Consider the following 17,753-nt stretch of genomic DNA (forward strand, 5'->3'; position numbering starts at 1 on the left):
AGGGACACACCCCTGATGGGGAGAGGGACACAGCCCTGATGGAGAGAGGGACACAGCCCTGATGGGGTGAGGGACACACCCCTGATGGGGAGAGGGACACAGCCCTGATGGGGAGAGGGACACACCCCTGATGGGGAGAGGGACACAGCCCTGATGGAGAGAGGGACACACCCCTGATGGGGAGAGGGACACACCCCTGATGGGGAGAGGGACACAGCCCTGATGGGGTGAGTGACACACCCCTGATGGGGAGAGGGACACAGCCCTGATGGAGAGAGGGACACAGCCCTGATGGGGAGAGGGACACACCCCTGATGGAGAGAGGGACACAGCCCTGATGGGGTGAAGGACACATCCCTGCTCTCTGCAGTCAGGGATGGGGAGAAGATGTTGGATTTCTCACTTTTCCACCCCAGCAGCCACCACAGAGACGTGTGTGAGGGGCACAGCCATCCACACTGTGTTTCTCCACAGATGGCACGTTGCCGTTGCCAAAGGATCCAGATCAACGTCATTTTTCCTGGCAAGAAGCTCTGAATCCTTTGTGAGCTGTTTCCAATTATTATATTAACTGGGAAAGTAAACAATGCCATGCTATTAGTTAGAACTGGCATAAATAAATGCTGCTGCTCCCTCTCCAGACTTGATTATTACTTATAAAAATAAAAATAATATCAGCTTCAAATAGATCCTAATTCAAATTAACTGAATAACTTGTTCTGGCTCAGCTGGACAAATATATTTGTGATTCCACCTTGGCAGCACATTCATGAAATCATGGAATTGTTTGGTTGGAAGGAACCTTGGAGCCCATCTCATCATTCCAGGCCTTGCCATGGGCAGGACCAGCCTCCACCAGACCATGTTGCCCCAAACCCAAAGTGAATCATCTCCAGTGAGATGTGTCTGGAGCACACCCTGATTAACCCAACTGCAGAGAGCTGCAAACCTTCCCAATCCCTCCCCTGGTTGTGGGAATGTCTCTGCTGCCTTGCTGGAAGGAAAATTATTTCCTTTTCTCCCTCTCCCATTTTATTAGGAATTTTGCCTCTCCCAGCCTGGCTCCCTGGGCAGTGTGAGAACCTGGACCTGCCCCAGGCTGCAGCTTTCCTTCTTTCCTTACATTTCATTCCATTTGTGGTCTTGTGATTATTCCAGAGGTGGCTCAGGAGCTGCTCTGCTGCCTCTGACTCCTTTCCCTGTGCAATCCAAGTCTATTGAGCCACTTTGCCCCAAATTTATTCCTCTTCCACCCCTGCTGGAGCAGCTGCTGTTGTGTTTAAGTGCCAGCTCTGCCCCTCCAGATGTGCCATCACTGGCCAGGGAGGAGGTAAATTTGGGGGAGGCATCCATGCCCTCCGGAATGCCAAGGGAATGCAGTGGCAGGGAAAGCTCTGCCAGACCCTCCAGGTCCAAAATGCCAGGGTGGGTGAGGGTGAGACAACACTGCTGTGCCCCTGCAGAGACCGCCAGCTGTGCCCAGGTGCCTGGGAGCTGGAGAGGGCACTTCATCCTGGCAGGTGGAAACAGTTTTGGAGCAGTTTGGTCTCCAGGTACCAATTCAGTCTGAGGCAGCTGCAAAGAGGATGTTGCCTGAGGGGTCTGGGAACAGGGTCTGACTTCTCCAGGGCTTTTCCTGGGCTGCTCCAGGTGGCAAAGTGGGAGCTTCTCAGTGGGACACAGGAGGAAAAATCCTCTATCCCAACAGCTGCTTGTGTGGATGTGGGAGGGGAGAGGTGGAGTGAGAACCCTGCCTGGGAAAATCAGGTTCCCTGCCCTGGCTGTTCTCCAGCCTTCTGTGCAGGACAATAAAGAGTGTGTGTGACATAAACTCAAAGGTACAAAGTGCAAAATAAAGTCAGGTCTTTGCTCTGAAGAAACACCTGTTGAGAGTCCAGACACTAATTCCAAGGTCTCCTGTTACTGGGAGCTTGGAACCCTCTGATATGTAAATCAAGGTGAATAATTGACCCAAGGTGACCTGAGATTTAAAAGTAAAAAGTTCTTGCTATTACATTTGTAATAAAATTAGTCTTTTTGTCCCCCAAATAATTGAATTTTATTATTGATTTCTCTGTTACAAGCTCTGAAATGGGCATTAACCTTTAACAAAAGGTTTGGTCAGGGTGTTTTTTTGTCTGTTGAAATCTCTTTAAGGTAAATTCAGATTTCAAATGCAACACTTGGCTGATATATTCCAGGAATTCCTCTCTTGGTGCCAGTTTTGGGGGCTCAGGCAGGAGCTGTTGCTGTGCTGGAGAGATGATGTGATTTCTGGGGCCCCTTTGCAAGCCCTTGGGTACAAAACTTTGGGGTTTGGAGCCTGGGCCAGTGAGAGGAGGAGCAGAGAAGAGTTGCTGCTCCCTCCCCAGCTCCTGGTGTGCTTTCCTGGCAGCTCAGGTGCCCTGGCAGGTGCCAACAGCTCCTGAGATGCCAGAGCATGTGCCAAGGCTGACACAGGGATCTCTTGTGGGTCCATGGGCATTATTTAGGGGTCCATGGAGAAAACTTACAGGTTTCTGTGGGGCAGGAAGCAAAACTTTGCCATTTAGAAGAATTTGGGGAGGCTGTAGAGCAGTTCAGAGGATGTAGAAGGTAAGACCCAGCCCAAGGTAGATGTTGTGTGGTCCCAAATCTCTAAAGATGTAATTTGAGCCTCTAGTTTCTTAAAAAGATAAATCTGTGGGTGGTTTTAGGGAGTTTGTCATCTAAATAGAATGCAAACTATACCTGAGCTTGAGTGCTTGGGAAGTTGCTGGTTTAGCTCCCAGACTTGCAGTGTCTGGAATTCCATCCTCAGTGAACACAGACCTTGGGAAGCCACGGGGCTCCTGGCAAGGGTTTGGTGGTGCTGCTGTTGGCTCTGCAGGTGGTGAACCCTTCAGAAAGGGCTCCTGTAGAGGTGCCTTGACCTGTTGGCAGCAGCAGGTTGTGGAGCACTGAGCAGGAGGTGGTGGGGTCCAGTTAAATGTGACTCTTTGTGGCCAGCTGTAGGACAGCTCTGGGTTAATAAAAGGTTTCACTCATGTTGTCTTGGCAACTGAAGTTTTTGGGTGGGGAAGTGCTTGGCAGGTTGGTTGTCCTTGCCAGACAGAGGTTGCCATGCTGGCACAGCACAGGGGCAGGAGGGATGGGTGGGGAGGTGTCCAAAATGTTGATCTGGGCAAGGAAGGGTCAGGAGGGCCAAAAGAGCCCTGATGCAGCTTCACAGGGACATTGGGCAGTGCCTTTCATAGAATGGGTTGGGTTGGAAAAGACCTGCGAGATCATCAAGTCCAACCTTTGGGCCAACTCCAGTCCCTTTACCAGATCATGGCACTCAGTGCCACGGCCAAACTCACTTTAAAAACCAGGGATGGTGAATCCACCCCCTCTCTGGGCAGCCCATTCCAATGCCTGAGCACTCTCTCTGAAAAGAATTTCTGCCTGATCTCCAACTTCAATTTCCCCTGGCAGAGCTTGAGCCCATCGTGCCCCCTTGTCCTATTGCTGAGTGCCTGGGAGAAGAGACCAACCCCCACCTGGCCAGAACTTCCCTTCAGGGAGTTCCAGACAGTGCTGAGGTCACCTTGGCATCACGTTTCACCTCAAGTGCCACCCATGCCCTTCGTGGCACAGAGAGTCACCAGGAGGGATTATTCAGCCTGGGACTCAGGGTGTGGAGCTACTGGGAGGTTTGAGAGAGCTCCAGGAGAGCTCCAGGGGAGCCTCATGCTGTGCTGGGTGCTGCTGTCACCCCTGGGACACACACACGAGGTGTGGCAGCTCCTGGTGCTCCACAGGCAATTAACAGGGAGCACAAACACCGTGGTGTGATCTCAGCACACCCTGGAGGGACGTGGGGCTGAGGGACCTGTGTGGCCCCAGCCCTGGCTCTCCACAACACTCATTAGGATTGTGCAAGCCCCAAGAAGTCATCCTGCTGTACATAATTTTAATTGCCTGCTCCACAGCTGCTCCTTGATCTGTCAAACACACTCTGCCGTGTGGCACGACCCTCCTGCTAAATTACAACAGGAATAAAGAAATAGTGCAGAAAGTAAAAAAGGAAGAAATCTAATTATGGCCTGGAATGGTGTTCTCAATCTCTATTGCCATCTGCAGCCTGGTGTGTGAGGACCAGCACAAACAAATCAATAAAAACCTGCAGCTTTTCTCATGTTGCCTTTGGCAGCCGTGAGGAGTTTGTGCAGAGTCCATGGGGGCACTCTGGTTTCTCCTCTTTGGTGACCTGCCATCCTCAGCCAGAAGGTTTCAGCATCCCTTCTCTTCCCAAAAATCACTCCAGGACTGGGATTCCAAGCCCCGTACCTGGACTGGGTTTCCAAGCCCCGTACCTGGACTGGGATTCCAAACCCTGTACCTGGATTGGGTTTCCAAACCCCGTACCTGGAGGGAGGGCAGCAAGGAAAGGGTTAAAAAGAATTATCTGGGCTGCAGCTTTAATACGTGTCGTGTGGAGGGCACGAAACTGAGTTTGGGAGGAGGTTCTTTGTCTGGAGCAGCCTTGGCAGTAAACAGAGCTGTGATCTCAGAGCGATGAGGCACCGGGAGCGCCCGCGGGGCCGGGGGCAGCTCTGGGTTGGGGGCACCGGGGCACACTCTGGGGCTCGGGACCATCCATAGGGCTGGAGCTCTGGTGTCCCAGCAGGTGCTGCCATGCCAGAGGGTGGGACTGGTGTGAAGCTGCTGCTGTGATGCCAAGCAAAGCCACCCTGTTCTCCTAGTTGGGGTTTCTGGGCGCGCGGGGGCAGCGGAGGATGCGCGGGGGCGATGGGCGCTCCCAGGGACGATGCCCGCTGTCGGAGGGCACTGCACATCGTCACCGAGCTGTGCCAGAAGAAAAGCCTGCCCAGCCTGGACCTGGACACCTGCAGGGAGTTCCTCCTGCTGCCTTCTGACCAGAGCCTCATCATCTCCGAGCCAGGTAGGGTGCCCTGCTCCCGTCTGCTGGAGGGTGCTCGTGCAAGGCAGGAGGACTGTGCCAGGGCAGGGACATGGTTGGTGCCACACCTGAGGGATTGATCTCAGCGCCCTTGCTGGGGCATAATTTTCCTTTACATTGTTCCATGGCAAAGTTTTGGTTGCAAGTCCTGCCTCACCTGTTGCTGTGGGGTGGGGAGGCTGCTCAGGGGGTCGGGGAGGGTGTTCTGGGGTAATTATCGAGATAAAGTTTCTTGGAAGTTCCTTTTTCACAAACATGAACTCCTGTGCTGCATAAAACAAACCCCAGACCAACAGAAACAGCAGTAAAGAGCCTGTTCAAGTGACAGAAACTGATTGCTGCTATCCCAGCCTGAGAAAAGAAGGGACTTGTGTGGATTGCATGGATTTTTGCTCACCAATGAGGGGTCTGGGGATACTTTCACAGGTGGGTTTTGCCTCCCCTGAGAACTGCCTGAGTTGTTCCTCGTGGGGCTGTGGAGACAGGGAGGGACACGGGTGTGCCAGGGATGAGTCAGGAGCAGCAAGAACTCCCTGGGAGCAAAGAGGCATCTCAGTGTTGCAAAGTGGATAATATTCCACACACTTCTGCTCACAGCTGCTTCTTCCAGAGAGGTCTTGCTGCCACTCAGAAGACATTGGCAGGGAGAGTTTGAATCCCAAGCTCTCCTGGTGAGGAGCAGAACCCCAGATCCCACGGGGTTTATCATTATTAATAACTTGCTGTGAGTTTGTGTATTCCAATTTTCCTTCTTTTGAGGTTTCTGTAGGCAAAGCTCTGCCAGCTCAGATGGATTTCACAGCACCAGTTCTCACAAACTTTTCTTCTCTCCTTCTGAGCTCGCTGTGCAGAGTTCCTGTGCAGCACAGTTGCCAGTCAATCCCTGTCCAAGGCTTCCTGTGGCACCTTCCTTCCCCTTTTCCTGCCCCTCTCTGCCAGGATGAGGGATGTGGATGTGGCTGGGACTGGCTCCCAGGGCACGGGGGCAGAGGTTGCCAGGATTCTGCCAGCTGGTGGTTTGCAGTGGTGCTTCCAACACTTCTGCTGGTATGTCCAGCCAAACACCTTCCTTTCAATCCCCACTCTGCCTGTACCTTAATTCCCTCTTTAAAATCACTTTGTTTTATACCTGCTTGTTCTGGAGGCCTCCTGGTTGTGTCCTCACACATCTCATCCCATGCAACTGTTTTCTTTACTGCAAATCAATTTGGAATTCTTTACCTCGGCACCAAAATTAACATTTTCCTGACTCTGCAGCAGAAATGCCTGCACTGCTCTTGTTCTGTCCACCCTGATATGACAGGTCTGAATTTACTCCTGCTGCCTGTTCAGGACCTCGTGTTCAGGTCACAATCACATCATCATCTGCCTTCAGGGCTGGCAGTGTTTGTGTGCCCTGAGCTCTGGGGTGAGTGTGAGCCCCAGTGCCCTGGGCAGGGCTGGGCTGGGCTGGGCTGGGCAGGGCTGGGCTGGGCTGGGCTAGACTGGGCTGGGCTGGGCTGGGCTGGGCTAGACTGGGCTGGGCTGGGCTGGGTTGGGCTGGGCTGGGCTGGGCTGGGATGGGATGGGATGGGCTGGGATGGGCTGGGCTGAGCTAGGCTGGGCTGGGCTGGGCTAGGCTGGGCTGTGCTGGCTGCAGGGACAGCCATGGCTCTTGTCTCTGCTCTGGATGTTTGGGCCCATTTTCATGTCTGGACAGCACTGAGGACACAGTTTGGGCCCAACAGGTACTAATATTTCTCAATACCTGCTGTGAAACTGCTCCAGCACAGGAGAATATCAGTTTGCATTAAGTGTTAACTAACGTAGTTACAGAGGTACCAAACCTTTTCCCATCAGTGTCTGGATGTTTATCTAATTATCTGCAGTGATGCTTTGTCCATTTTACCCTGAGGTTTTATGTCAAGTAAGTTTGCTCTGGGCTTCCTGGAGTCCTGTGTTCAGACCCAGTAAGCTTGTCCTCACAGGGGCAGGCAGATAAAAGTGGGGCTGTGTGAAGGTGGGCAGGTCCTCACAGGGGCAGGCAGATAAAAGTGGGGCTGTGTGAAGGTGGGCAGGTCCTCACAGGGGCAGGCAGATAAAAGTGGGGCTGTGTGAAGGTGGGCAGGTGGCACGAGGCAGGTACTGTGCCACTACCGAGGCAGAGGAGTCCTGGCTCCTGCTGAAGTGTCCCCATAGGGACAGCACAGCCCTGGCAATGGAACACCGGGTTTGCTGGAGTCAAATTGGCCCTATTTGTCATCATCCTGTGAAATCTCTATCTTCTTGGTCAGTTTGCTGCCTGCTGGATGAGTCTATTCACTATAAATCTATTCCCTACTGGCTGAATCAGCCTGGCTGCTCCAGTGTCCTGGGGAGTTCACATTCAGGAAAGCTCTGCCCTGCTGCCAAAACTGGGGGCCAGGCTGCTCCTGCACAGCTCTGCCAGCTTGGTCTGTTCTGCTGTTCCATGTGCTGGTGGGGAGCAGCATCCTCAGGGAATGCTGTGGAGTGGCAGAGGAATGAGCCAGGTATCACCAGCCTTCTTGAACTGCAGCCAAGAGTGGAAAAAAACGGTGCCTGTAAAATAGTGCTGAATAGTTTATGTAAGGGGAAGGTTTTATGCAGTGATTACTTTTTTTGAAAACCATTTTGGACTGAATGGTTTAAAGTGCTGCTGTGTATGAAGCAGATGCTCATCTACTCTCTGTCCTTCGGGTTATGTAAGAGCTGAGTCTCCTCCTTAAAGCCAACAAGAGAAATGGAGCTGCAGCATTTCTCCTGTGTGCACCCAACAAAGGAGGGTTGCAGGCTGATGCTGGCCAGTCCCCAGCAGCTAAATATGTCAGAAAAATCAGGTGTTTGGCACGGGAAGGTTTGGGTCCTGATGCATCAGGGGGTGAGGGGGAGCTTTGCCCGCAGTTTGGCCCATGGCAGTGCCAGGAATAGAACGATCTCTTGGCTGGGGGCCCTGGGATCGAGCGAGCTGCAGCATCCCTTTGTTGTGCCTGTCTGAAACCCTCCCCTGGAGCACCATCTGATGGCTCTCTTCCCTGCCAGGCCTCAGCTGTTGAGCAGGGATGCTGGGAGTGTCACCAGTGCACAGGCATGAGCTGCACACAGTGACAGTGCCTGTGATATGGGGACAGCATTTACCACATGGTGATGTCCCTTAAATGGGTGGACACATCCCTGCTCTGCCCCAGAAGGGCAGGGGGAGCTCTTGGATACTTGAGAGACTTGGTGGTGCAGCCCCACTGAAGTGCAAAGCCCTGAGGACAGTGGGCACAGTGAGCTGCCCCCTCACCAGTCTCTCTTCCCATGGCAGTGAAGCTGCAACAGGTTCCAGAGGCTTTGGCAAACAGAGCACTTGGAGTGGTCTTGTGCTCCAGAGCCTTTGGAAAACTCTGCTTGGAGTGGTCCTGTGCAGGGCCAGGAGTTGGTCTGGGATGATCCTTGTGGGTCTCTTCCAGCTCAGGCTACTCTGTGGTTCTGTGATTCCCCCTGGTCTGCTCTGAGCCCCTGCACTGGGTGGGCTCTCCCTGCTGCTCCTGCCAAGGCTGCTCCAGGGGGATGGAGCCCTTGGTGGTCCTTGCTGAGGGAAGCTCAGCTCCAGCATCCCAAATCCCTGGGTACTGGGACCATGCCGTGCCCTGCACAGCCCTGCCCACTGTGAACTGTGCTGGGATTTGTCAGGCTGTTGCTCCCTTTGGACTGAATTGTGGTGCTGACTCACTGCCAGTGCTCCCCTGAGCCCGGTCCTGCTCCCTGTGGGTTTGCTGTGCCAGGTCTGGAGGAGGACAGAGGATCCTGCCAGTCCTGGGAGGTCCTGTGGAAGGGATGGGAGGTTGGAGTTCAGCTCATTCTGAAATGAATGTGCAGAGCTGTTGCAATGGGAGTAGAGAAAGTGGGTTTAGATTGGATATCAGGAAGGAATTCTTGGATGGGATGGTGGGCAGGCCCTGGCACAGGTTGGGCAGAGAAGGTGTGGTTGCCCCATCCCTGGGAGTCTCCAAGGCCAGGCTGGACAGGGCTTGGAGTAACCTGGGATAGTGGAAGGTGTCCCTGCCCATGGCAGGGGATGGGACAAGATGGGCTTTAAGGTCCCTTTCAACCCAAACCAGTCTGTTCTGTGATTCCATGACTGGAGCCAGTGCCTTGTGATGCTGATTTAAAGGATGGTGCCCGGGGCTGGAAGAGAACTTACCAAAGGGTCACAGCACATCAGGGGCAGACTCCTGGGTTTGGTTTCTACCTCAAGCACTACTGCTCTGTGACTTTCTTTAAATAACCTGATTTTGTTTTTTTGATTTAATGATCCATTTTTAACAAGCTTTGCTGCCCTGTGGGAAGTGCAGGATGCAGTGGTGGATGTGCAGAGGGGCTGCAGGTTTTGCCCACAAAGCCCCAGCAGTCCCTGTTAACCTCAGCACCTCCTCAAACCCCCCCTTAAGCACTGACTCACCCAAGCCAAAAGCTCTTGTGCTTTTCTGCTGCTGGAGATTTAGAGCTGAAGTGAGAGGGAGGAGTAGGAGAGCTGAGGAAAACACAGAACTAGAGGAGACCTTGGGATAATCTGTGTGCCCCAGCACAGCCTGCCAGCTGTCCTGGGCTCTCAACTCCAATAATTCAGAGCACATTTAGTGTTCTGCCCCTTGTGTGAACTGCTCTTTTTGAACTTGCAGTGCAGCTTGTACAGCTCTGAACACCCTCCTGGCACTTGGCAAAGACTATTAAAATGTTAACCCAAGCACAGAAGTGTTTTTGCTGCGGGCACAAAAAGGGGTGATTTTCTGTGTAAAATGGGATCTTTCATTGCAGGACTGTTGGTGGCAGCAAGATAATTTTTATGTTGAGAAATTGCTTCTGGAGTACTTTTCTTAGAAAAAAAAAATTATCCCTTAATAGGATGGTTTGACTAATGGGAAAACTGATGGCACCCCCATTCATGGATATGGGATGCTCTGCAGCCTCTACCTGTGAAATATGGGCACGTCTTGAATTCACTCACCAGCCCCAATAACAGGTTTCTGAATCACCATTCGAGTGTATTTGAAGTCAATATAACAGTAAACATGCTGCAAGTCACCCAGGCAGAGCTAATATTAACCACTGAAGCCTTGTGTTTCCTGAGGCCAGGCATGTGGGGAGTAGTTCCTTGGGGCAAATATCCTTCTTACCATGGAGTAATGCACTTGTAAAATGGATTTTTCCTCCCAAGGAAAGAGCCAGCCAGAGCTACGTGCAGCAGATTTGCTCTTCAGCTCAAGTAAACCAGGTTTATGTTTGTGTCCTGGAGGCATCAGGTTCAAATATTGATGCCAGAGGTACATTTGCAGAACTGTATTAAAATAAGGTTGAAACCAGCTGTGTAAACGCAGGAAAATGGATTAAATCGCCTGTCTGAGGACACGTGTCTCTGCTGTGCAGAGCTGTGACCGTCCAGCTGCCTCTGGCCACGCTCTGTGTGGGTCTTGGGGAACAAAAAGCCCCTCCGGAGGCGCGGGGGGTGTTGGGGAGCCCCTCTCTGCACAGACGCAGCTTTGCAGCCGCCGAATCGCTGCTGGTCGCTCCATCCCCGAGGCAGAGCAGGGAGGCTGCTCCTCTCGGGAGGGTTTTGCGGCCCCGGAGCCTGTTCCGATGCAGCTGCAGTGGCCTCATGCATAGTCAGGGCTCAGCATCTCCAACTCCATAGAAACGGGCGGCGGGAGCGCTGCCGCCGCTATTTGATGCGCGAGCAGGTTGGGGCAGTGAGCGGGGACCGCGCTCAGGAGCTGCTGCCGCTCTGGTAAGTCCACATTTCGGAACTTACTTTAATAATTCTTTGCCTATTTTTTTTTTTAATACGAAGCCACTTATCCTTAAAAAGCAGTTTCTGTCTTTGCCGCCTGAAACATTTCCTGCTGTTCTCAGGATTCTCCCGGCGTTTCCCCGAAACGCAGCGGGTGCTTTGAGCTGGTTCAACCCTCGGCACAGCCCGGCTCAGACCTCCCCCAGTCCCGCGGGATGGCTCTGGGAAGGTGCTTGGCGTTTTGGTGTTGGCAGGTTGGCACCTCCGAGGTGGCACCGGCGCTGTTTGCGGCACAGCCCGGCTCCTCTCCCAGGTGTGTGCTCGTTGTGCAGGGACAGCACAGACCCACACAGGGCTCTCACATCTCACACAGGTTCTTATTCAACTCTAGTTTCAACTGTCCTTGTTTTGCTCACCTGTTTCTTCTCACCGTTCACATTTCTAGGTACCATCACATGCCCTTCCTCAGGACCACAGGTTTCCATCTCAGCAGTTTTTTTCTAGCTTTAATTTTTGCTGTTTCTTTTTCAGGCTTCCTAATATATCTTTTTCCTTCCTATCTGCATGTTGTAAAACCAGGGAGCTTGTCTGCAACAGCCCTTACTGCTTCAATCCAGTGGACTCACTAACAGAGCAATCACGCTGGCAGCTGTTGGGGAGAGATGCAATTAGTCTCTCTGTTGTGTATTGTCATTAATTATCCTTGTACCTTGCAAAATGGCATCCTGGAGGGTCGGGCAGGGGGTTTTTGGAGTCACTGCCTGTTAACTGTACATTTCACCTGTGCGGGGAATAAAGAAAGTTCTCCTGCAGGGAGGCTCAGCAGACGCTGATTGAGGGTGTCTTGATGTTATCTCAGTTTGTTGTGCTGTAGCAGGTTTGTGTTTGACAACATCACAGGCAACTGTGCAGCGAAGCCTGAAGGCAGCATGCCAGGAGCTCTCTACGTGCGAGCCCTTTCCCAACCATCATTAAGACAGTCCTAGGCAGTTTAGTTCCATGGAATAATAATTGCCCAGGAATTCTAGCCCAGCAGTGCCCGTGGGATTGTGTTACTCTGCTTTTCTGTGCATTTTTGTAGCTGCTGCAAAGCAGTGAAGGCACTTGTGTGGCACAGGGCGAGGTGTGCGCAGCGAGCACCTCATTTCATCCTCTCCAGATGCAGCACTTCATCTCTTGGATGCTGGAGAGCGTTTGCTCAGAGTTATTTCAACCCAGCTCTGAATGTGAGCTCTGGTCAAAATGGTCATTCTAAAAGGATTGTGAGCTGCAGGGTGTGGAGTGATAAGAATCATTGGGAAAGGGAATCTCAGAACACATTTAATCAGAGTGTGGGATCAGGCAGCCCAGCCTGCACCGCTGTGAGCACATCTGAGGGGTTAAAGATCCCTGTCTGTGTTCCAAGCTAATGGAAGCAGCAGCAGCAGCAGCTAATGATGACAGGAGCAGAGCCATTTGGGGAGGAAGTTCCCTCATCATTCAGCACAGCTTGAACAAAGCAATGCTCTTCTCCAAACCTCTGCAATTCGGTGCAGGGTTCCTGGACCAGCCACTGGTCCCAGGCAGGTGGGTCCTTCCTGGCTGCTCCATCTGCATCCTGGACACTGCAGGACTTGGGGGTGCTGCTCTGCCATGTCTGTTCTGTGCTGGGTGTTCTTGGCACACAAGTTGAGGGACAGAGAGAAAAAGAGGGCATGACATGGGCTCATGTGGTTGTTTTGGGTCTAGATGGCTTCAGTTGGCAACCTGAGGACACTGGTGTGGGCATCACCCAAACTTTGCAGCCCCTGGAGCCAGGGGGGCTCTGGAGGAATCCTGCAGCTCTAGTTCTGGGTCTCCTGTGTGGCAGATCCAGGCAATAAAGCTCCTCCAGGATGCTGCATGAGCTCAAGAAGCCCCTTGTGCTGGTGGAGCTCCATGTCCTGGGCAGGGAGCACTCAGGAAAGTCTCTGGAAAGCTTTCTGGGCTTTATTATCCCACACTTGGGGTCTTCTGCCCACCCCTGGCTGAGTGCTGGTTTTTGGGGTTCCCAGCCTGTGTCCTCCTGTGGACCCTGGACCACAGAGCAGGAGGCTGTGGGCACTGGGGTGGGAACAGCTCTCATGAAGGGCTGGGGTGAGGACAGACCCCAGTTCTGCTCCCAGTTAAACTTTATCCTCAGGTCTTTTCAGGGCAACCTGATTTTAGTGACTTTTGGAGGCAAAATGGAGTCCCAGAGGCAGCTGCAGGGAAGTCTCTCCCCAAAACTAAATCTCACTGTGGGACCTGAGGGACAGCGAGGCGGCAGCTCCGGGGTCTGGGCACTGAGGCACTGCTGACCCCAGCCCTGATCTTATCTCACAGCAGACACAGCTCTGGACAAGTTTTTGAGGGGGAATTTTGAAGTCCAGGATCTTTGTTTGCTTAAGGGAGACAGAGCAAAGAGCTTTTACTTGTTTTGCTTCGTGTGCTGAAACACAGCTGGATTTCTGCACCCCAGAAGTGCCTGGATTTCGGTGGTTTCCTCTCTGCCTCAGGGCTGCACAGAGGCTGCCCTGGCACACAGGGCTCGGCTCAGGTGCTGTGTGTGCAGAGCCACAGCATGGGAGGATGAGGATGCTCCGTGCCAGGGCTTCACCCTCAGCCCAGGGCACTGTGTGTGTTCAGCCCCACTGAGCTGTTTGCTGATGTTGCTACAGCATATTGTGAGAAATGCCATGGGATTAGCAGCGAGCCCTGTGCAATAATTGCAGGCAGTGTGGCTTATAATAGTTCATTAGCCTGTCATCAGTTAGGCAGAAAGCAATGACAACTCTTACTATCACATTTATAATGCTCTAGAGAGCAGTTGATTAAGTCACAAAGTGACACAAATCACTGGGAAATGTTTCCTTCGGCTTGAAAAAGTTGGGGTTTTTTTCTATTTTTGTCACTTTTGATAACAGAAGTGCTGTGTTTCTGACAGCCCAAAGTTCCCCTTTGGGCTGCACACGCCAGCAGAAGTTCCAGTGACAAATGTGCCTTGGATGCAGCCTGGAGGGAAAGCCCAAATCAGTCAATAACCACTGAACACCAACAGTTTTGGTCTTCAGGAGCCTCTGGTGGGTCTCCTCCAGCCCAGCTGTTCTGCTGGGGCACAGCCCCATGAGAATGGGAGTTGGTTCTTGTCTCTGATGTGCCTCAGCACTGGGCACAGAACCCACAGGCAGCAGTGGGAAGGTGGTGGTGGGAGGGGGCAGTTCTGTCTGCAGATCCGTTGGCATATCAGGCTGAGGGGGGCTGGAACATTGGATTTGGTGTTGCAGCTCAGCAGAGATGTGGCTTTTTTGGGATTATACGCTCTGGCTGTCCAGAGGAGATTTCTCCTGTCTGGAGCAGCCATGCAGACAGCTTGGGCTTGTCAGCTATTCATGATATTTTGCCTTTTTTGGGGGCAATTAACTCTTTCTCCATTCTGTTTCAGTGAGCAAAGCACAAGCTCCAGGCTACCAAGCTCTCATCTTACATCACATCCCTTTCTTTGGTGTATTGTGCCCTTTCATTTGCTTGGACTTGAAGACCTCATAGGTCTTTTCCAGCCTTAAACATTCTATGATTTGTTTGTGTTTAGTTTTTTTCTGTTATATATATACATGCAGGAGTGTAAAGTGTCTTATGGCTGACTCTGCACTTAAAAATCACATTTTATCTTTCCCTCTGAATTACTCTGTTCAGATTTCTTTCTGCTGTTTTAACCTCACTGGGGGCTGGAGCAGCTCCTGTGACTGAGAGCATTTGCCTTCTCTTCCTTGGGTAATAGAAGGACCAAACCATGAAGTGAAACACCTCAGGTAGCAAAGGGTGTGGGAGTGTCTTTTCCCTGTTTAATGCACTTATCCAGCATCTCTCTTAGACCATGAGGTGTGACAGATCCCACCCAGGGACCAGGCACAGGGTGCAGAGAGGACAAAGACAGCACAGGCATCAGCTCCTCTGAGCCAGGCACAGCAGGAGCTTCAGCTGCAGCCTGGACATGTAGGCAAGGATTAAACCAACCCTCTCCTTCTTGCAGGCAGGGCACAGTGACTGCTCAGGGCTGTCCCAGCCCATCCTCTCATGGCCACGAGGAGCCAACATGACATGGGAAAGCCTTGGGGGTTGTTGGAGTTGAGCTGTATTCCATGTGCAAATTTATGGTTTAAATAGTTTCTCCTTGATTATAATTTGAACTGGAGTTTATATAATTTGGGGATTTGCAAGTAGTGGCACTAACAAGCTTTCCAGGACAGAAGATTCTCATAGAAAGCTCTTCTCTGTGGTGACCTGAGGGAACATCTGTAGCTGTGTCAGGGAGGTTTGGGTTGGATCTCAGGAGAGTGTTCTTCCCCCAGCAGGTGGTGGGCACTGACCAGGCTCCCCAGGGCAGTGGGCACAGCCCCAAGGCTGCCAGAGCTCCAGGAGTGTTTGGACAACACTCTCAGGACTTTGGTGTGTCCTGCGCAGGGCCAGGAGTTGGACTGACTGATTCTTGTGGGTCCTTCTCAACTCAGGATATTCTCTGACTCTAAATTACACAAAGGAACAGAACTTTGGCTGAAGTTGTCCATCCCACACGTTCCAGTTCCTTTCCCAGCTGGAGAACCACAAGCCCATAAGAAACACAGTGAACAGTGAGAAAAGCCCTGGCACTGCCTGAGGAAGGAGGTTCTGCCTGGAAGGGAGGGATGAGGCTGCTCTTTGCACTGGATCCCTGCAAGGTCTCCATGTGAAGGAGGTTGTCTCCATCCTTACCATGCAATAATGAGATGGTTTGAGTTTTATAGTCTTATATAATTACTCTCAAAATAGCTTCTGATTCATCCTCCCCTTTGAAGCTTATAGTTTGCATTCCAATAAGCTCTTGCATGGCAGGAACCCTGTGGTAGCAGCAAATTAATTTTTAAGAAGTTTTTTTTGCTGTCTAACTGAAACTTTGGCCTATCCAGTTTGAGTCTTCCTGTCCTTATCTCCCCATGATCCATTCCATGGCTCGGTGTGTGCAGGAGATGAGGAGACTCCATCAGGGTTCCTGGGGAGCCTGTGCTGGCAGGAGGAAGCTGGTGGGAGCTGATAGGACAGGGTTCAGTGTCCAACAACTGGATTAAAGGGATAAATCTTCTTTCAGCTTTCAGGGAGTCTCTGTGGCTGGAAAGGGCTCTGAGCAACCTGGTCTGGTGTAAAGTGTCCCTGCCCTTGGCAGGGTTAGAACAAGATGATCCTTAAGGTTCATTCCATGTTTCTATGATTCTATGAGTGTCTCCTCTTGCAACATCCACCTCATGAGCATTCCCAGCATTCCCACCCCTCTGCTGCTTTGGGTTTGCCACTGAGCTCCATGTGATGAGCTCAGTGTGGAAGTTTTCACAAACTGTGAAAACTTGTTGTCACTTCACATTCCCTGCTCTGTCTTCAGTGGAATTACTTGTGGTTGACGTAGAATAACAAAGCAAGGCTTGAGCAGGTCCACAGCAGTTGGAGCTGCCTGTGCTCACCTGGAGAAACCTGTGCTGGGGTGGTGGGACTGTGCACAGACCACGGGTCTCTCAGGGTCTCTGCAGGTGTTTCATCCCTGGACAGCTGAGAGGAACAATCAGTCAGTGTTTACTCACCAAGAGAAAACAACTACCCTGATTTGGTTCTCTCTTGACCAAGGGCAGGACCCAGGGAGAAGCTGGAGTTGTGTCAGGGAGGGTTTGACTGGATGTCAGGGAAAGGTTCTTCCCCCAGAGGGTGGTGGGCACTGAACAGGCTCCCCAGGGCAGTGGGCACAGCCCCGAGGCTGCCAGAGCTCCAGGAGAGTTTGGACAACACTCTCAGATACAGGGTGGGATTGTTGGGGTGTCTGTGCAGGGCCAGGAGTTGGACTGGATGGTCCTTGGGTTTTTCTTCCACCCAGGATATTCAATGATTGTACCATTCTGTTTTTTTCTGGATGGGTCATGCTGCCAGATATTTCTGTGACTTCAATTCCCTGTCCCACAAACTCAGGATGTGTCACTGTCCTCGGCCGGATGATGGTCCCTTTCCCCTCACAAGGGAACCCAACCAAGCTCTGGTGGGTCAGAACAGGGAGTCTGCAGGTGTGGGTCAGAGCGGGGGGTCTGCAGGTGTGGACAGAGCTCCAGGTGACTCCTGGCAGTGCTCCTGGTGCTGGGGTGGCTCCCTGGACAGAAGAAAACGGGTTTGGATCTGCAGGTGGTGGATGCTCCCCATGCTCTGGAGTGGGCTGTGCTGCTCCATGGAGGCTCTGCAGCCCTCACCCCCTCCCACAGCATGAGATGAGGTCCTAGAAGTGAGTGCAGCCCTGCTCCATCCAGAATTGTGTCCTGACCTGCTCCTTTGGCATCTGCTGGGTGCCTGATGAAGCAGCTCCCCCTCACCAAGCCCCCCCAGCTCTGTGGTGGTGCTGGAGCAGCAGCTCCTGCTGGGAACGGTGGATTGATGGCAGCTGGACTTGGAAGTGACAGCTCCTAATGACTTGTCCAGCTCAGGAATATTTCAGGGCATGTTCCTGGAGCTCCTGCCTGCCTGGAGAACACCACCAGTACATCAGGAAGTTGCTGAAGTTTCAAATGACAGCCAAATGGCAGCGAGGGGGCCTGAAATGTGGCAATGAAGGCGCCAGCAGGGGATTGGCACACTGGGCATGGTGCCAGCAAACAGGCAGTCAGTGAGGGGCTTGCAGTGCTTCCCCCTCCCTGCCATGCCCCTTGCAGACCCCAGTGCCCCCTTAGCCGTGGGCTCTGGAAACACAGCTGCCCTCTGAGCCAGGGATTGGAGCTCTGTGGGGGGACAGGGACAATCTGATCTGTATTCTTTGCTCTGTTTCAGTCCCTGAGGTTTGGAGAGGGGCTGAGAACTGCAGCTGCTGCACTGCAGTGGACTCTCATCCAGCACAGCATTCCAGGATTTATCAGCCAGCCAGTTTCCTTGCCAGAATCCCTGTTGCCAAGGGCTCTGTTTGCTGCTGCCCTCCGTGGTGCCCCTCAGGGTTTGCCTCGTGCTGGGTCCCCACAGGGACCTTCCCTTGTGGTCCCTGCC

General features: G+C 52.5%; 1 protein-coding gene across 2 annotated transcripts in view; it reads left to right on the forward strand.

Annotated features, from left to right (window-relative positions):
• Nucleotides 1–4,602: 4,602 nt before the first annotated feature.
• Nucleotides 4,603–17,753, forward strand: part of SYT6 (synaptotagmin 6) — a 37,448-nt gene continuing 24,297 nt past the window's right edge. For both annotated transcript variants that reach the window (XM_071578530.1, XM_071578531.1), the window contains exon 1: nucleotides 4,603–4,927. In XM_071578530.1, the coding sequence (XP_071434631.1) occupies nucleotides 4,774–4,927 (154 nt within the window). In that variant the 5' untranslated portion in view covers nucleotides 4,603–4,773. The remainder of the gene's footprint in view (nucleotides 4,928–17,753) is intronic.

The sequence above is a fragment of the Pithys albifrons genome, chromosome 28 (genome assembly GCF_047495875.1).
Source record: "Pithys albifrons albifrons isolate INPA30051 chromosome 28, PitAlb_v1, whole genome shotgun sequence".
In the NCBI taxonomy this organism is placed as follows: Eukaryota; Metazoa; Chordata; class Aves; order Passeriformes; family Thamnophilidae; genus Pithys; species Pithys albifrons.